This window comes from Typopeltis vanoorti, chromosome 5 (assembly GCF_054136105.1).
Source record: "Typopeltis vanoorti isolate ZY-2024b chromosome 5, IOZ_Tvanoo_1.0, whole genome shotgun sequence".
Lineage (NCBI taxonomy): Eukaryota > Metazoa > Arthropoda > Arachnida > Uropygi > Thelyphonidae > Typopeltis > Typopeltis vanoorti.
In genome coordinates, this window is record NC_143553.1 from 95,497,380 (window position 1) to 95,519,194 (window position 21,815).

Here is a 21,815-nt window from a genome sequence, read left to right on the forward strand (position 1 = left end):
AATTCAATAAGAGATTTCTTAATACCAAAATTAAACAAAGTGCCTTGTCTCTTATTCATATTAGATTTTAACTCTGTATTCCTATTACTTTTAAAAAAAATCACAGCCCTCCGGTTTCAGAACAAGCATTTACACACTGCAATATGAACTTGCGAAGAAAGCATTCAGTAGTAATAGATTTGAGAACCGGATACAGACTACCTTGATCTTCAATTTCAGTGGAAAAATTTTCTTTATACTTCCTTGCTGATTGGTCACTGACGTTTGCAATGCAGATGTTATTTCGTTCAGTTTTGAGAACATGTCGCCCATTGTTGTAATCGGCTTGCAGGCAATTTTTATTATTCTCTTTCCCGATTGTTGAAAGATTTCAATGTGTGAAAATTAACAATAATTCATTAATATTTCCATGTTTAAAAATATGTTGCTTGGTCACTGACATTTGCTACACAGATGTCATTTCCTTCAGTTTTGAGAACAGAGGATATGACACCAATTGTTGTAATGGGCTTGTAGGCAATTTTTATGACCCGTAATAAACAGTGGCATTCCCTTTCCCAAATGTTGAAAGGTTTCGATGTGTGAAAATTAACAATACACAGATGTTATTAGGTGTTCTGGGTCTGAGCTTTTCAACATATTCACGAATATTATTCTCCTCAGAATATTTTTACTATAAAATATTTATTCATGAAAAATGCTTAGAAAACTAAAATGACAAATTCCAGAACTTCTCCCGGAACACCTATTCACCTTCAGGGTTTCTCAAACTGTGTTCGCGGAACACAGTTTGAGAAACCCTGCTGTAATCCATCAATACACTTTTTGCATACATCGAGGCATACATTCTTTTCATTCACTCCAACAGCTCATAAATCTTTCATATTTTTTGGTATATACATGAAGCAATTTTCTCAATGTATCTGCTCGGAAAAACAGGGAAGAACTATCTTCATGCCAAAGCTTTCTGTGTTGCTAAAGTGTGCTTCTTTATGGATGCCAGTTTCAGAAAGCAGAAGTAGTAGGAACAAACAAGCAACAAAAACACAAATAAACAAATTTCAACAAAAAATACTACTGAAGGACACTTGTGTCCAGAATGGAAAAGAAAAAAAAACGCAATTATATGATAAAAAGCCACACTATACACTATTTAAAAACATAGCTCAAATATACTGCTATGTTCATTTGCGATACTAACAATAAACTCTTATTATCCTACAAACAACATTCTTATATGTTATCTTATTATTATGTGACACTTCAAAAGAGTCAAAGGACTCATCAAGGGAGGAAACTTTACAACTTGATCCAGCAACTACACAGGAAGCAACATCTTCATGGGGGGGGGGGGAGAAAAAAAAAACACAACTAAACTGCTACTTGTATTATGAATTTTCTATTCAGTACCTGTGGGAAGTCCTAAAGTGAAGTATCTATCAGGTCCAGGATTAAACTGGTGTATTCTTTTTCTGATATATTTGGCAGCCCATGCACTGACTTCATCAGCATTATTAAGTATAATCAATCTCATGTTCAGTATGTTGTTTTACCTAGTAAAATAAAAATGAATATATATATATATAGAGAGAGAGAGAATTATTGAAATAAAGAGCCTCTTAGGCTCTTTATTTCAATAATGATGATTTCAATTTATTTCAATGGTATGATGATCCATTGATGTTATAGTTTGCCTTTTATTAGGGCTTTGAGGTTTCACTACCTGGTTTCTGATGAAAACTAAATATTTTGAAACAGCTATCAGGCCAGTGAAACCTAAATGCACTTAAAAAGGGTAAATATACAGACTCCTGGGCAGAGTTAATGTTTTAAGTAGTGTCAATTCAAGGCAATTCCTATGCAGAGGTTATATTCTCATAAGCTCTGTGGTAAATTTCAAAACTAAGTTTCTATCTTATCTAGCTATAACATCAATGAGTTAATAATATCCAAAAACAACTACCATGTTAGAGTAAACTTCAGTTTAATATAAACCAAAATAATCACTTTAAAACATACAGTTTGGCATAGATACATTGATGATGTTTTTTTTATCTGGTCACATGGCCGCCAAATGATAAACCTTTCTCAGCCACCTAAACAAACAACATGAGCGCATAGAATTTACTGCTGAAATTGAAAATCTGAACTCGCTCTCTTTACTAGATACACTGGTCACAGGTTATCTCTCAGGAAGTCTATCCTTCACGGTTTACCACAAGCTTATATATACTGGCCTATATATATATATATATGCTGACCCATATCACCACTCTTCGCAAAAACTTGGAATCATTAACATCCTCAAAACCAGAGCTATAACAATTGGCCATGATGAACAAGCTCTTAAACAAGAATTACAAATTATTAGCAATACACTTATAAATAAAGGCGACAGCAACAATACTATCAATAAAGTTCTTCATAAAAAATACATATAACACAGATTACAGTAAAACCATAGCTATTCGATACATTAAAGGGTTATCAGAAAAAATTAATAAATTCTGTACCATTATAATCTTAATGTCACTTTTAAACCATCTATAATAAACATATTCAACTCCTCTAAGGATCCTCTCCCCCATTGGCTCACCCTGGAGTTTATCGTATCTATTACACTTGTAACTTACCTTATATTGGTGAAGCAGGTCTCTCGGATCACGCTTTTAATACCTTACACCAAATTGATTGGAAAAGCATATTCTTTACATCATACAAAAACTTGGTATGAATGGAAATTTTAAGTCTGCAAAATTTTGATTAACCATCTTAATCTTAACAATAATGGTGGCATAAAAATCCCAAGAATTTGGATGGCACACATTCAGCCTGCTTATATTTTCAAGTTTTCCACTAAAACCCTAACTTCAGGACTCTAAGCATTTATTTCAGCTTTCATTGGCCACCATCCATACTGTTTTGTTTTAATTAATATGTATACTCATATGAGTAACTTTTGCGTGAACATGTTGCTCTCTAGCTTAATTTATTTTTGTAACCAACAGATAACAGGACTTTAGCTTTGATGTAGTAAGGGTGTGTTTTTTTTTTCCACCAGAGGTCAGGCCAATAGTTTTAACGGTTGACCAAATCAATGTAACTTTAGCATACCACATAGACTGTAGTGCAGCTTGTTTCTTTGTATATATGTGTATACTCCAGATGATAACCTTAATGTGAAGGTCAAAACATGGAGTGATTATTTTGGTTCATATTAAATTGAAGTTATTATTAAACTGAAGTTACTCTAAACTGAAGTTTTACTCTAATGGGGTTGGATAGTAGATTTGTGCATTGGATTGGAGACTGGCTATCTGATAGGTATCAACAAGTTGTGTATGGGGGAGCAATATCCAGGAAAAGGAAAGTCACTAGTGGAGTGCCTCAGGGGTCTGTTTTGGGTCCATTACTGTTTAACTTGTATATTAACAATATAGGTGAATATTTGGATGGAGAAATTCAGTTGTTTGCAGATGATGCAAAGTTGGGACGAACCATAAAGAGTAGTGAAGATGTTGTGGCCTTGTAAGAAGACTTGAATAAATTGAGTGATTGGGCAAGCAAATGGGGATGTGAGTTCAATGTTGCAAAATGTAAGGTTTTAAAATTTGGAAAACAAAGATGGGATGCAGAATTTATGCTTGGTGAGAATATATTGTTGGAAGTAGAGGAAATAAGAGATCTGGGGGTGATAGTGGATAAGGATCTAAAATTTAGGGGACACATTGCCAAAATTGTGAAGACAACACAAAGACTTCTGGGATTGATGCAGAGGACACTGACGTGTAGAAGTAGGGAGATTCTTGTTCCGTTGTATAAGGCTTTGATTAGGCCACACATGGACTATTGTGCCCAGATTTGGTCACCTGGTTTTCAGAAGGATGAAGAGATGTTGGAAAGGGTCCAAAGGTGATTGACTAAGGTAGTTTCTGACCTCTGGAATGTTCAGTATGAGGAAAGATTGAGAAGATGCAATTTGCAGAGTCTAGTGGACAGGAGGAAGAGGGGAGATATAATAGAGACCTACAAGTTGGTAAGGGGTTGTTATAGGTTCAATGCTGGAGAAGTTCTACAGAAAATAGTGGGAGATCGAGGGAGAACCAGAGGTCATCCCTGGAAATTGTATAAAGAGGGTATGAGTAGGGAAGTGAGGGGGGGGGGAGGTTTTTTTCATGCAGAGTTGTAAATGATTGGAATGCCTTGCCTGAGAGTGTGGTGTCTGCAAGGAGTTTGAATGTGTTCAAGGCACGGTATGATGAGCTGTGTGTGATAAAAGGACCTCCCAGATGAGCCTTTGACTCCATGAGGTCTTGGGGTAATAATAATAAAGCAGTTCCCATAATTTTTATGATGAATTCTGATCACCGTGTAACCATGAAGGAAAGAGTTAATAATATCCTTATAATCTCTAAAAAAATATTTTTTTTTCAATAGTACTAACTAACATAATGAACAAATAAAAACTGATGCTGTTTACTCAGTTCATATTGATTTTTGGTAAATGCAAAGTAAATTTAAAAGCACTATGTATTATACAAAGAAATAGAAGTGCTTTTATTTTATTTTTATAGTACAAAAAAAAAAATTATGAAAGGTAGATATAATTTGGAGCAGAGCTTTCCAAGACAGTATCCAATATTAATACATATTCTACGGTATATATTAGTAATCTGTCTAGCTAAAACTCCAGTTAGACAGATTACTAATGTGCAAGTTTTTTCAACTGGTTATCAATCAAATTTGCCAAAAAATTATATTCTTGTTTAATCCTTTATCCAAGTGTAAGCAAACAAAGTTTGTACACGAAGTACCTTCATAACTAGGCTACTTGTATATAGAGGCTGACGATCTCAAATAAATTGCCAAAGTATCCCATAATGATGCACATAAGCACACACACATTTTTTTGGATGCATATAATGCTAAGCATCATGGAAAAGGTTACTACTCAGACTGGTTTTGACTTTTATTGAGGTCTCATCAGTGGGAGCCAAACCAGAAGTGATACAAAAGGTTGAAGTAATGCAGAAGTAATTTTCCATATACAAGTAAGAAAAAGGTGTATTGCCTTATTATTAAAATTCTCTGAATTAGAGATAGATGTAGAAAGTCCCTCCCCACCTTTTGGCCCTTCCCATAATGGGATACTAAGGCAACTGATGTGAAGTCATCAGCCTCTCCATATAATGTCATTACTATATGCACAAACTTTGTTTGCTTACACTTGGGTAAAGGATTAAACAATAGTATAAGTTCTTGGCAAATTTAATCTGTAACAAAGACAAAAGAACTTTCTACATCTATCTCTACTACAGAGAATTTTAATAAGAAGATGAAACACCTTTTTCTTACTTGTATAGGCAATTACTTTTGCACTAATTCAATCTTGGTATCTCTTCTGGGTCTGGCTTCCATTAATAAGACCTCAATAAAGGTCAAAATCAGTCTAGCATCTCTGAAAGGATGTATGTTTTGCATAATGGGATACCCAGGCAACTAATCTTAGGTGATTAGCTTTTATATATAAGTAACCCAGTCATGAAGATACTTCATATATAAACTTAGTTTGCTTATACAGTGTGGTGGGAAAAAAAAAAACAGTACTGAATAACTACAACGATATATGTTATAGAGTAAACGTGTTTACACCTGATGGTATGTACATCCACAACTAATGGTGGAATCTTGTTGAATAAAGCATTAACGAAGATAGATTATGTGCTCGAAATGTGCACCTTGTTTTCAAGACAGGTTTCATAGTGCACATGAAGGTTCTCTGTTATCTTGCTGAAGAACAAGGGTTGGGACATATGTTAAACATATTATGTAATTTTACTTCTTAGTTCATCGAGGTTTGAGGACAGGTCATGTTAGAATACCCCAAATGAAGACATCATGTTACGTGAGATCAGGAGAATGGGAAGGGTACGGGAATTCTGTGAACCTCGAAATGAGCCTCCCAGGGAAGTATTCTGATAAATAGGCTCTAGACCCGCATGTGTGACAAGTTGTTCTGTCCTGTTGGAATACCTGTGCACAAAATAGAATGTTTTTACATGACACATTCTATGCAAATCCTGGGTGAACAGAATCAACACATTCTCTCAATGTAGCATTTGCTATTCAACGTCATGGTTACACCATCCTTTTCAATGAAGTAGGACCCAATTATGCCATGGCCAGAAACTGCACACATATGGTCACCTTTTCACTTTGAAGAGGTTTCTCTTGGACAAATTCACATCTTGAGAAACCACGAAACCTGTAGGTTTGTCTTTTTTGCATGACTGCGTAGATGGAAATGATCTTAGTCTGAAAACCAGATATTATGGAGAAAGGACAGATCTTCATAGACATTGGCCAGCATGCATGCATGCACAGTATTTCCACCATGCAGTGTAATCTGTTGCTATTAAACACTGACCTACCTGAATGACATACAAAAAGGTACCCAGCTCTTTAAGGATTCTCTGTAGAGACCGCCTCAGTAGAGAACGAGTTTTACTGCTGGTTTGTCTTTTTTGCATGACTGCGTAGATGGAAATGATCTTAGTCTGAAAACCAGATATTATGGAGAAAGGACAGATCTTCATAGACATTGGCAAGCATGCATGCACAGTATTTCCACCATGCAGTGTAATCTGTTGCTATTAAACACTGACCTACCTGAATGACATACAAAAAGGTGCCTAGCTCTTTAAGGATTCTCTGTAGAGACCGCCTCAGTAGAGAACGAGTTTTACTGCTATTCAGCATTTCGGAGACTGTAAGACTTGCTCCAGCACATGCCTGCGATTTTCATTTGTGTTAACAGTTCGTGGTCTCCTGAATGCCCTTTGCATTGTGGCAGAACCCTCCTGGTATGTTGGAACCTCTCAATTAAGGCAATGATAACACTATTGCTTGAGGCACGCTTATGGAAATGACGAACAAACTGCTCGTAGGCTTGGACCATTTGCTCTACTAACTCCACATGAATGAAAATAATGCTCAATAATAAACATCTTTTCTTCCAATGTCAACACCATTGCTAATGCTAAATCTAATGGCATAGACTCTACATGTGCTCTTCTATTAATGTGCATGCAGACAAACGGCATATCTCATACTGATTGAATTGAAGGGATGTCAAAGTTCAGTACTGTTTTTTTTTTGCATCATACTGTACATGGATAATGGATTAAACAGGAATATAATTTCTCGGAAAATTTCATTTAATATTTACCTTAGAATATGCATATTTATCTATGCATATTTAGGCTATGCATTATACAAAAATCTTATGATTCTATTTGAAACATTGGATATAAATTTTGTACGGCTGAAATAAACTGTTTTGTAGTTATTGAACTCATCTCTGCTACCTTTTTTATTTAATAAGATAATCACTGATTTATGCCATTGCTGTGATTTTTTTTTTTTGTAGTTGAAATATTGCTGAATAATTCCAGTATGACTTTATGAAATTGTGAACATTCTTCTCCGGGCCTTTTGTTATTCTTTGCTGATTTGAAGCCATTCCATAATTCTTCTATTACAATTGATGGTTCAGTATCTACTTCATTTAAATTCACTGAGGATTTATATATGTTTCTTTACCTTTGAAGTAGTTGAAATATTGTTGAATAATTCCAGTATGACTTTATGAAATTGTGAACATTCTTCTCCAGGACTTTTGTTATTCTTTGCTGATTTGAAGCCATTCCATAATTCTTCTATTACAATTGATGGTTCAGTATCTACTTCATTCACCGAGGATTTATATATGTTTCCTTACCTTTGCATATTTCCATTATTTTCTCTCTTGTATTGTGCTATTGCTTGCTTATATTTCAGTTTTGTAATTGATTTATTCATTCTCTGTAATTTTTGTTTGATACTTTGCAAAGTGAATTGAATTTGTGAGAGTGAAATGAATTTGCATGATTTTATTCATCCAAATTTGCTGTGTGTGTGTGTGTGTGTGTGTGTGTGTGTGTGTGTGTGTGTGTGTGTGTGTGTGTGTGTGTGTGTGAGTGAGTGAGTGAGTGAGTGAGTGAATGAGTGAGTGAATGAGATGCATTCAATGTGAAAGCTGAAGGATTTATGAAAGGAGTCCCAAATGGTTAGCATGTAGTGAGTGAGCACCAGAGCAAAAACAAAGTGCATGTTAGCAGAGTAGAGTAGACAATATTGATAGACAGAAAATTTTAATGTTGAAATTAATGTTGAGCATGCAATGATGGAGGTTCAGGAGAATGCAGTGAATCTCAATAAGGAAATAGTGTGATTGAGTGTTATCCTACACAGGACAAAGTGCAAATTTGAAAAAAAAAAAAATGCAGAAACATCATGAGGTTAGCAGAGTTGAAAAAGAGAAAAAAAGCAGGTGTCTGATGCAAAAATCAAGTTTATATGAGAGCAACAAACAAAGGCAATAAGAACATTTTGTACAGCGATTCTATGATGGAAGGAGTACTTAATGAAAGCATAAAATCTTGTTCCCTGGCACAAAAACGAATAATATTAGTGATGCTATCAGGATGCAGAAAGGTAAGGTGAAAGAATTAATTCTCTTGGTTGGTACTAATGACCTGAGAGGTGAGAAGTATTCTATAAGGAAGGATGCAAAGAGTTGTTGTATATGAAACAAAAAAGAAGAGCAAGAAGGTGAAGAATGTAAATCTTCTGCGATGTTATGATAGAGGCAAACTGAGAAGAAAGGTGTTGACAACAAACAAATCACTAAGCAGGTTGTGAGAAGGAATTATGTAGTGTTCGTGGACCTATGGTCTGACAGACAGAAGGATTTGCATAATGCTGACGTACTGCATGTAAATGGTTTGTCTAATTAGAGCTTTTGTTCACTGAGAGGAGGGTGTAAGAGCAAAATCAGGAAAAGATAAGCAATTAGGGTGGATGTAGGTAAATGTGTGTGAAGGTATCCATGCGGCAAGCAAGCACGAGAATGACCAACAAATACAGAATCTAGTCTCTCGAGGGGGGGGGGTCAATTCAGGAAATAAAGGTTGCTGGGGTTGCCTGAAGGGATGATTACAGTTTCTAATGCAGAAGTATAAGGAACAAGAGGGAGGAGTTTTTGCATTGGTTAGTGCAACCTAACCAATGGGGGAGAGGATACTGCTAATCAAAGCAGATGAATTGCAGCCAAAAAGAATGAAGTCAGGCAGGAGGATGGCAGTCTTTTTGAGATAGATTGGTGTGAAATTGACACCAATAAGAAAAATATACAGTTGGTTACTGCTAAGGGATGATGTTGAAGACATCCATCAGCAAATTAGTACAATGAGTGCAGGTCAAGTAATTATTATGGGGGACTTAAAAACTATGGAGATATAGATTGGAAGGAGGAAAGACCACATGACAGAAAGGAAATAGAATTTATACACCTACTGAGAGGTTTATTACATGCTGCCTTAATTACTTGAGGCAGCATGTGTGTAAACTTAAGTAATATCAGGTTGGGTATTGGATCGTATACCCAATCTCATATTACTTAAGGAGTTGCTTTGGGGTCAAAGCCAAACTAGCAGACCATCACATTATCTTTGAGGAACGTGGAGCTGACTGGGGCTTCTGAGCTTATGTCTATCTTCATGTGGTGCCCTCTGTTAGCAGATATCCAATGGGTGTGGAAACATTATGGATCCAGAGAGGAATGACCAAATCTCTTCATTCCTATCTATATTACGATAATTAAAATCACCCATAATGATCACCCTTTTCTTATTAGCTAGACTGATTTGCTTATACATTTCCTTCTCACTGCCCTCTATATTACCAGGTCTACAGCAACACCCAACTAGACATTTCATCCTATTTGCCTCCACCTCACACCATACTACTGTGACTGTTTACTACTTTCATTTCCGCCTTAGATGGGGATCAATTCTCTGCTACATCAACAGCACTCCTCCTCCTCCCATCCTGCCCATCCTTACAAAAAACATCATATCCATCCATCTTTATTGCTGAGTCAGAATGTCATCTACATCTAATCATCCAATCCATACTGGCATTTGTAAACATAAGTAGCTTATTTCTTGTTCTATAGGAAGCCTCACTAATCACAGTCTTCAGATGACCCCTCCAGCCACTGTTCTCTATCATCAATGATCTTACATCTCTCATCAGACCTGTTTGTTTCTCCCACATTCCTGGTCATACCAATCTTTTCTTATGTATGCATGCATCAGCTCTTGTATCCATCATTCACTTTTCTCATGCAGTGTATCCCTGTCTACCCAGTTCTCTTGTTTGTCTTTATGTTCCTTCTCTCTCTCTCTACCCATGTCACTCACCTCTGCATTCTCAAGCTCTCCTACTTTCCTCTGATCTTTCAATCACCTCTTGCTTCCTCAGGTCTTTCATTCCTGCCAGTCATAATATGCTCAATTTCATTAAATCTTTCCCATTAGGCGATCTCCAAGTCCGTTATAATTTTTTCATGTACCACCAATATATAATCCCCAGCTATGTCAATAAGGATTTGGCCTATATGTCATTTATTTGGCCCACACCATGCACATCTAAAGCACTTTTTCCCTGTTGTTTTCTTACCTACTCTACAATTAAAACCTCCTACTATAATTTTCCATTAAAACATTTTCTCTTAAGAGTGTTACAGAGAGGGAAAGAGAGATGCACATATAGAAACTATCGATTTCTTCATGTGATTGACTGGAGGTAGGTGCATATTTGTATTACAATCAAAGAGCTTATTGATTTTCAATTTAAGAGTTGCAATTCTCTGGGAGATCAATTTATTTTTATATCTTTTATGAACCATAATTTCAACTTCTCCTTGACCATAATCTTCCATAGGCTGTATGTCAGCTTGTTTTTCTCATTTCAGTAATTTCTGATTCTCATCCAGTTTAAAAAAGTTCAATAATAATCTCACTTTGTGGCTTCGTTAGCCCAGTGATTAGCATATCTACTCTCTAAGCAAACAAAGTATGCATGTCAAGTATCTTCATGACTAAGGGACCATTTGTATATAAAGGTTGAGTTCACATCAATAGCTTATTATTGTATGATACAAGGCAGACTTTGTTTTGTTGCATTTTGCTGTGCATTTTGAGAAGGGTTACATCACTGCTTCAACTGGATTCAATTCAGGTCATATCAGTGGGAGCCAGACCTGGGATAATACAAGGTTGAATTAATGCAGAAGTCATATATTTTATATAAATAAAGTAGTAAAAAGTGTATCACCTTATTATTAAAATACTCTGGATCAGAGACAGTTGCAGAAAGTCTTTCACATGGTAATGAAGTTAATTGGACTTGACAGGAAATTAAAAGCAAAGAGCCATTCTTTTCCAATATTCTCCACTATTCCAAAAAACATAATGATAAACTTAAATCTCCTAGAACCCTGTTCAAAAATAGATTCACAGCAAGAAAAGAAAAGGACTCAACACCATACATCACTTAAATAATCCAAACCATGTCATTGCCTACACTGATGGATCATCTGATGAAGCACTCAACCAAGGAGGTTCAGGGGTTTTTCTAACTCTAATTGGAGGTGAGAAAATGCAAATCAAAACCACAGCTGGCAAAATAGCTTGGAACTTCACTTGTGAATTAACTGATACGAACAGCTCTCAAGTTCTATCTCTCAAATCCAGATAAACATTACAGAAAGAATAACCATCTACAGAGACTCAAAATCTGCACTAGAGGCATTAAAAAATGTAAAAACAAAACTCACACAGGAAATTCATGAACTATTAAGAACTTTAAATTTGAAAAATAAGAACTGCACACTACAATGGATACCAGCCCATGTAAATATTGAAGGCAATGAACAAGCAAACAGACTAGCCAAAGAAGCAAGATACTTCAAAAATTACATCCACTATCAATAACTGATGCTAATTCTATCGCAAAAATAAGATTGGTAAAACTCAAGAAGAAGAATGATAGAGAGATAACCACAGTCATTGCCAGACTAAGGACGAACATTTTAAAGACATGAAAATACAGTCAGGCGATAGTAGAATCATGCAAAAACTGTCCAGGAATTGAACTAACACCTGCCCATATCTATTCTTGTCCAGCAATTGCTGCTCTACAGAAAATTGACAATAACTCAGTTAAGTAAGTTTGAGCGCAGTTAGTAGTTGGAAGGGAACCAATCGTTCGATGTTGTTGGCACACTCTCCCTCGATGAGTCTTTGGACTCCCTGGAAGTGTCAAATAATAATAATAATAACCCTAGAGAAAAGCTCTACTCCATCAAAGTTCAACAGATTGCCAAAGCAGTTCTACAGATCCATGGTCACATCTAGAAGCTCTTCAATGGACTCAACAACAACCTGTATCCAATTAAGTAAACAAATTCACGAGGCATCTTCTTCTTGAGCTCTGTAAAGGCTGGTAATCTGATGATTATTATATTATTGCAACTCACTGAGACTGATTCATTGTGATCTATCTTCAGTGGCTTTGGATTCAAGACTTCTCTGAGGGTAAGTACGTGTTAGTTATTTGATGACTATTTCGCTTTTCTTTCCTTTATTATATTCAATTTTATTTCCTTCTCTTAACTTAGAATTTACAACTTCATTGCCAACTCCGAATGGGTGATACCAGTGAGAAAGGCTCGAGTTCAAAAGTTACTATGAATTCTTGCAGATAAAAGGTCCAAATGACTGCAAGTTGAGTTTGCGAGGCCAATAGCTATCTCAGACAAGAATCCCAGATTTTATATTCAAAACTGTCTCAGATTTAACCCAGGAAACAGCTAAGGAACATGATGGGTTCAGTGAATTAGCAGTAAAAACAGCAGGAGGAAGTGACATCTATTTTAACTGCAATCCCATGGAAGCAGAAACAAATCACTATAAGAAAAATTTGCTCCAGTTATTCTGAGGTCAGGAACAATGGACTGCAGTGGCCACAGCTCACAAAAGCTATAAAATAAATTTTATCAAAGAAAGCATGAATAAGAAAATTCAAAACACAGTCGGAGACAGTAACAACTACCAGGCAATCACTAAATTTTTGAACGATGAAATATTCAGTACCACATACTTAGCTCTAAAAAACCTTCATGGTGATGCTGCACAGTATAAAACTCTAAATGAATCAGTAACCACCAATGAAGTCGCAAAAGATCTCCAAAACTTCAGACTAAACCTTGTTAAAGTAAGCTGTATGCTCTGAGCAAATAAATGGCCAATAACTTGTGTTCTGGTGAAAATCAGCAAATAATAACAAGAGATCATGACCTAAAAACAATCTGTGACCTGGCTATAAAACCAGAACCATTATGACAGAAGAAATCGACTGGATAATGCACTCTTGTCAAAAAATTCATCTACTCAACAACTGCAATGCCAATTAAATGAGGAGAAAACCTCATTTAACTGGACAGAACACAATGGTTTTCCTGCAAAAAAATAGATTTGATTTTGATTTTTTGTGGGAAGAATCAAATGATTTTTGCAAAAACCAAGTACATATTCACTCATAGCAAATGCTGATACCCTCTCCCTTCCCTACAATGGCATACCAAACCAATGGCAGTGGTAATCACCAGAAAAAATCAAACCCCAGTATAACCAATGGTGAGCTATGGAAATTTTAACAAAGGGCTCGCATCGTTGAAAAAAAAAAACTATTTCAAACAAAAACTTTTATTAAGACAGCTTGTGTACAAATAACAATCAAAAAGTATGAGGGGACAATCAACCTGTAAGGGCTATCATTTTTCAACAAATATTTGATGATCTAAACATGAAATATTTGTACACAATCATCTGTGTTAATTTATCTTATATAAGAAAAACATTTTTTAATTATCAAAATATAAAATAAAAAAATCAGCTAACATCTTTTTATTCCCGTACATAGGGAGTAGGCGAGGCCGTTTTAGCCTTTTGGAGACTTATACAAGTGGGGAAGATCACTTACACCCTAATGTGACTGTGGGGGGGGGGACATAAATCAAACCATCCAGCACATTGTGGAGAACTGCAGCATAAGAGCCTACCCTGGCGACCTGAGAGACAGATCCTTCAGCTCTTGATTGGCTATCTGAACTAGACTTAAAATTTTCGACTTTTTTCTTTTTTTTATCTGATATTTGTATATGTGCATTACTTGTTTCATTTTTATTGTCTGCACAAATATGTATTTATATATTCTGATGCCATGTGTCTTTATTATACCATATGCTAAATAAATAAATAAATTTTGGAGACTGAGTGGACAGTTCAATCTCCACTGGTACCCAATCAGAGATAGCTGGCCCAAGGCTATCACTAATTAAGTGGCATGCAGTGATGAGAGATGAAAAAGTAAATAAGAAGAACAAGGGCTCGTAAATTTGAGAAAAATTTAACAAAGGGCTCGGGCGAGCCCCTTATAGCTCACCACTGAGTATAACTGCAATTGTAGCAGCCACTTTGGGCAAGATGTTAATTAAATTCAGCAATACAAACTCCAGCCAGAAATTTCATAAATAAGTTGAGTCATACGCAAACAATCCTCACTGCACTAACTGATCATTAAACCTGCAGGCCAAACTTTCTGTTGTGTTCTGGAAGGTCAACAGTCGAGGAAGGAAATAAAATGCACTAACAAGAATTTACAACATGCTACAGTGCTGAGGCAATTCTTGTAAATGAAATGCAACTCTAACAACCTAAGACTCAGGAATTATGTTCCATACTGCAATGACAAGCCCAGTGTTATGGGAAAGGAGGAGAGAATAGAATACATCGTAAATCTCATCACCAACATAAAAATCACAGGGATGGTGATCCAAACTGCAAATGCAAGTCCCCTTAAGTTATACTCAGTTGAAATAAACAATAACTGGAAGCAGACCTAACTGAAATCCTAGACACAAACCAAGCACACAACACAGCCTGGAACAGCAAAACTACATACTGAAATGGTAGATCCTTGATGACTTTGTTGCCACCAGGAACATCATGATTCTGGAAACTCCAGAATCCATGTACAATGTGGTAGGATTTCCTAATGTCCATGACATAGTGATACTAAAAATATCATGGGCCAATACCAAATACATGCAGTGAATGACCTTGGCTCTGACCAAACCCAGTTTTACTCCAGATGGGATGAGAAGACCAATATCCCAGATTGGATCCTAATCATCAACTAGACAAAACTAACAAGTGCTTTACATGAATCTACTAGTCCAGTGTTCTAACCATTGACTCAAAGGAAGAAACAATTTTGAGCTGAGGAAAGCAGACAAAACAGCTGTTGACATGGATATGACATCCACAAACTCTGACTTCTGGATGAGATTAAAAATTTCATCCACGAAAGGAACAGAGCCAGATCCTAAAACCACAGAATGCTGGGCTGGCCCTAGTACATTGACAAGTGCTCAACAGTGCTATGAACAATGTCTGATATGATTTAAAAAAACTATCAAATTCCATAATAATAGGCAAAACAAAAGTCCTTAAACACACAGACCAAATGCTCTGGAAAATGACCAAAGCTCTATGAATAAACCATAAACCTTCCTCACACTAATCCATAGTGAACATAGTCTTGTTTGACACAATGCAAAAAAATCAAAGTTTTTGCTGACAGAAAAGCAATATAGTCCAAACACCTATGCAGACCTAGACTTCATCAGTAAAATACACACTAGGCATGCTATATGATAAAATGCACAGACTATGAAAACCTTTGGTGAGGTATATGAAATTGTTACCAAAATTAAAAATAGAAAAGCACCAGGTCCAGGTGGGATTTTTAATATCATCAAACACCCCTGGTGGTTGATGATGTTAGAAATTTAAAATTGCTATTATTAATACAGTATTAAAATATCACTGCTTCTGAGCATGACAGGAAGTAGCTGATGCAATCACAATCCCAAAACCAGGAAAAAGCAACATAATTCCCTCAAAACCATTGCTCAATCAGCCTGCTCTCCTGCCCATGAAAAACAGCTGAGAGAGAGAGTAATACTAACAACACTGCATATATTAATCACTAAAGAATTAAATCTCATTTCTGAGGAGCAATTTGGATTCTGGGAGAAACACTCCACTGAAAAAGTTTTGAGAGTTGTGGCAAACATCAATAGGGTAAAACTGGAAGTAGTGCACAGGAGCAATCTTCCTAGACATTGCCAAAGCATTCAACAAAACATGGCAAGCAAGCTTCTTTTCAAAATTCTGGAAGTGAAGTCAACACACTGGACTGGTTAAACTTACTAAATCCCATCTCAGTGATCACAAACTCAAAGTAAAGCTGCAGGAAATTGGATCGTCTAAATGCAAAATCACAGCAAAATCTCCCAGTGCTCCTAGCTATCACCTCTGCTCTTTGCCATCTGTGTGGCTGACATACCACAGTTTGCCACCATGATGGCTCCAAAATGCAGACAGTACTGCAATAATGGAATGCTCCCTCCGATGTACACTGGCATCCAAAAGCTAGTGAGGGACCACATTTTTTCTGTATATGAAAAAAAAAAAAAGTGTTCATGATTAACTACAGCCAAATCTGAACATAAATTTATTGGCAGCATACTAATAAATTATATTACACAAAAAATGTGTTATAAATTTCATACAAATTAAACTGCAGTATGTCTTTGGCAAAAGTTATAAATTTCCTAAGAACACAGTTAAGGAATTAATGTACAGGTGCTTACAGAAAACTATGTAAAGAGACATTTCAGTATGGAATATGTCCACCCAAAACTGCGATGCAGTTCTTAAAACGGTGTACTATGTTTAGTACAATGTAACATGATTGATGCTCCCTACGATTGTGATCTAGGGAGCATGCTGGCCACTCAATTCGATTAATATCTTCTGTCTCCAAAAGTATCCCATTTCTCGGGTATAATGTGGTGTGTTATTGTCATCCATAAAAATTAATTCTTTGCCTAAAGCACGTAACAAATGAACATTGAAAAACTTCATTGCAATATTATTCACCAGTAATAGTCCCTTCTTCCAGCACTTGTAGCTTAGTGCATCGGAAGCATAATGTCTCCTTACACAATGACCCCAGAAACATCGTATCTATCCCTTTCAAGAACATTCTTGTGATGGTAAGCAGCACCACTTTCATGCAAGATCGAGTGTTGTCTTGAATCGGAGGAAAGACTAAAATGACTCTCATATGTAAAGGGTATATTAGCACATTCGTGTCTTGCCCAATTTTTATGGATACAATGCACTACGATGAGCTGTGGATAAAGGGGCACAGGAACTTCGGGCATATAGACTACTTGTTGTACGTCTTGCCACAGTTGGTTGCGATATCTGCATAACAGTGCTTGAATGGAGCTGATCTACTGTGATGCATCGATTATGTTTTGCTGTTATAACCAAAAATCTGTCTTCATGCTCCATAGTAAAGTAAGGCTGATTTCTTAGGAAACATCTGGAATGCATTCAGTTAGTTTGAAAAGCAGCCCAGAGCACTGAGATCCCAAACTCTCTGGCAATATCAGTAATTCTGTGGCAATTTCAAGCTTTCCAATAATCGTTCCCTGCATAAAATCATCTGGATGATGTCTTTGAGACATTACAAGACATCTAAGTTTGCAACCTTATTCTTTCATGAAAATGGCTTCCTTCAAACATAATGTGCTTAGTGCAGCCTTTTACACTGTTGAGTGCTGCCCTTTATGCATGATTCAAAAATTTCAATATGCACCTGCTTTCTGCTCAAAATTATCAATTATGCAAATTGCCACAAGCTGATTTGTCTGAATTTTTGGTTGCAATCTTCAGAAGTAGCATTCATCTTTACGCTTTGGACATTAGTGTAGATTAGCAACTGAAAGACTTACAGTTTTTCAGAATTAGAACAATGGTTAAAAATGGCAAGACAAGAGCACTGTAGTGCTATTCAAGAAGATGAGTATCCCCAGAGGGAGGACAAGTGGTCATGTTTGGCACCCCATTACATGGCAAAAGGATACAATTAGATAAAGGGTTTTGCTTTACGACTCGTGATGATCACATCTGCTCAAAAAAGGCTGCATGAAAGGACAGTGCAAACTTGCCATAGAGAATTACTATCATGTTTAGTGTGGTGCGAGTAATATTTTCAGCATTCATGCCAACAGCTTGTATAATCTCCTTCACATGCATACTAAACAGGCAAATGGTACTCTGTGTATAATACTGAACTTCAAAATAGAGGGCAAAAATATTAGTCCATTTTTCCAATGAAGCGACAGAATAGTTTCATTTGCTTTGACATAAAGATTTTAAATAGGTGATGTGCAAAATTCAGCAGTAACAATTTATACACTATGATGATAGATAGGATTCAATCGTTGCAGGATACTTTCTCTTGCAAAACTTGGGTCCCATAATCAAGCTTTGAGCACACAAATGAACCATAAGGGTGAAGCATCCATTCTCTGGAGGATGAAAATGCAAAGAACGTTCATTGACCTCTTGCACTTTACTTTTAGATGAATGTGCGTAAGGAATGTAAGTTTTTCAAAAAGGAACCCTAAGAACACTTCTGTTGCTACTGGGATTACAGTTTGTCCCACGTGCAACTCTGGATCTGGGTGAACAGTGGATTTTCTAAGAGCCTATGAAAAGATAATGCCAACTACTTCATGAAGTTGCCTTTCAATGACTCTTATATTACAAGAATGACAATAAATTGAGAAGTTATCAACATACAGGGTACTGGCTATTGGGGGGGGGGGTTGATTGTTCTGTGATTTGAATTTACTTTGATGGCATTCACACACATATTCACCTTTAAGGAATATGTCTCTTATACATGTTTCTAAATAGACCAAATAATCCAATACTGAATAGTGCCTACAGTTGGAGAGAAGAAAATCATTGCTTCAAAATGCCAGACAATTATTTTCTCCGATATCTTACAAAGACAGCTGGTACAAACAATAGGCCAATAATTGCTTGTATTGGATCTGTTTTCTGGTTTTGGGATAGAAATGACAATTGACTTAGGCCATGAATCCTGAAACTTCTCAGTAAATATTCTGTCAGAGAAGGAGATCCACAAAAAGATGTTTTATCTCATAATAGATGTCATCAGGTGCTATTGCACTGACATGAAAGAATAAAGTGATATTTTTAGTTCCTCCTTATGGCCAATTGTATGTGCTCTAGCTCATTTGTAGAAAAGTGGTTTCACTTGGACTTTGCAAAGGAATTTAGTAGGATAGCAAATAGAAATACATAAGTAAACTGGCAGAAATAGAGGATGAATATGAAGCTTATAACATGGATAAAGTAGCTAATGGACAGACTAGCAGAATAGAATCAAGGCATGTAAAAAAGCATGTGACCAGCAGTGTATCATATATCGTTTAAGGATACTGAACAGCATCATCCCAAGACTTTACTTGGGATGATGCTGTTCAGTATCTGCATTAATAATATTGAGAATGATTTGAGGGAAAATATTCAGTTGCTCCAATGACACTAAATTGGGGATGGCAATAGTTAAAGGCAATATAAAGATACTTCAGGATAGTTTGGACAAAGCATAATGGTTCAGCATAAAAAAGTGCAAGGCCATGCATGTTGAGATGAGAACATTATTATTATTATGTGACACCTCCAAGGAGTCCAGAGACTCATTGAGGGATGGCACCTACCTTACAACTCTCCATCTCCACTGCTCAATTCACCAACTACAGCGAACCACATCATATACACCAACGACATCTACAGACCACCACACCACTAGTATCTCACAATCACAAACATCTATGCCCACAGGTGGGATTCGAACCCACAGACTTTTGGCTGTAGAGCAGATAAGCTACCCACTTAGCAACCAGGCTGCCATTATAAGCTGCATGTTGCAAATTATAATCTTATCATGGTACTAAAATGCAAGAAATTGATAACTAGAGATAATGAAGGACAGGAAGTTGAAGTTCAGAGGACAAACAGCAGCGACCCAAGAACAGAACCTTGGGGCATGCTGCTGGTTACCCTCCTTTTCTGAGACATTGCTCCATCATACAACTTGCTGGTACTGTTCAGAGAGCCAATCACCAATCCAAATATACTATCTATTCCCACCCTCTGAAGCTTGAACACCAACTTAACATTATTATTTTGTTAACCTCCATGGAGTCAACAGACTCATCATGGAAGGCTCACTCACAAGTAACATGTCTACCATAATGAACTTTGAAGTTAACACTCCCTGCATTTGCAATACATTCCACTTACCAACTCCCAACATAAAAATTCTACTCCTCATACCCATCTTCATCACATCTTTATACAACTTCCAGGGAATGGCCTCTTGTTCTTCCCATCTTAACATCCACTCTTTTTATAATTCCTTCTGTATTAATCTGGTAGAATCCCTTAATTAACTTGAAGGTCTCTATCATATCTCTTCTTTTCCTCCTAACCCACCAAAGTCTGAATCCACATTACCTCAAATGCTCTTCATAACCAACACTCCAGTCCTGATATCACTTTGGTTATTTGTCTTTGAACCCTCTCTAGTGTTTTCACATCACAATGAAGTCTAGGCAACCAAATCTGAGCAAAATAGTCCATGTGTGGTCAAGACCAATGCCTTTTATAGAGGCACCACTACCACCTCCTTATCCCTATATCAATGTACTTTTTATTCTGTATCATATATCGTTTAAGGAAATTAATAACAGATTTGATAATAACCAAAAATATTTAATTACTAATTCCTATATTTCACCGAAGTTAAATCGGCATCTTCTGGGATTAATACACTGGTATTAAACGGATGCACACAAGCATACTTCAGTAACAAAGATGAAAGCCAGTGAGATACAGGAAGACCTTGAGTCCTACAATTACACCACCTATTGATTTTGGTTGGGTGTACTTGGCCATTTGGCTGACAGTCTGCAGATGAAGGTTTCCCATATGAGTGAGGGACAGTCTGATACAACCATATTTGTTTAGGTTGGGGTAGTTGGTGAGAGCTGCAGCAGATTCAAGGAATAGCCTCTCGAACCTTACTTTGCTTTGGTGGAGTAAGGTGGCTTTTTTCCCCACTGGATCCTGTGGCAGGTGTCCAGGACATGGTCTGCTAATTCTGAGCGGCTGTAGTGATGGAATCAGATGCAATCCTGGTGTTCTGATATATGCACTTTGGCTGTCCTACCTGTTTGTCCAGTTCAGAAAGGTGTGAGACAAGGCTGTGTCTTTTCTCCGATTCTCTTTAACCTGTACACAGAAGAAATATTTAATAAAATTAGTAACCTCAAAGGAATCACTCTAGGAGGCAGAAATATTAATAACCTAAGATATGCAGATAACATGGTTCTTCTAGCTGAAAACAAATATGACTTCAAAACTCTTATAGATGAAACCCTCAAGCACGGCGAACAGTATGGCCTCAGTTTCAACTTCAAAAAGACAATAATCATGATAATTTCAAGAGAAAAGGAAATACCAAAAATATGCATCAATATAAAAGGAAATAAATTAGAACAGGTGCAAACATGCATATACCTCAGACACTTGATTACAGAGAATGGCAGGACAGAAGACGAAATTAGAAAAAGGACTGAAATTGCAAGGTCAACTTTCAACAGTATGAAAAATCTACTAACATTTAGAGCAGTGGTTCCCAACCTGTACTCTGCGGAGCCCTAAGGGATCCGCGGCCGCTCCGGCAAAATAAAATAAATAAAAATTGAATGAAATTAAAGAATAAGAAACAAAAAGTAGAATCACTTCATAGTGAGTTTTCTTAGTGATTCTTCTGAGTTTTCTGTGCGTTTGACTTCTTTGTGAGTGTTTAGTTGTGTAGTTAGTAAGTGTTCATTAATAAAGTGCTGT

At 36.6% G+C, this 21,815-nt stretch overlaps 1 protein-coding gene across 1 annotated transcript in view; it reads right to left on the reverse strand.

The window, feature by feature from the left end:
• Oscillin (glucosamine-6-phosphate isomerase Oscillin) overlaps positions 1-21,815 on the reverse strand; it is a 120,002-nt gene that overhangs the window by 83,559 nt on the left and 14,628 nt on the right. The window contains exon 2 of the mRNA XM_090392624.1: positions 1,411-1,553. Within this exon, the coding sequence (XP_090248750.1) occupies positions 1,411-1,534 (124 nt within the window). The 5' untranslated portion in view covers positions 1,535-1,553. The remainder of the gene's footprint in view (positions 1-1,410; positions 1,554-21,815) is intronic.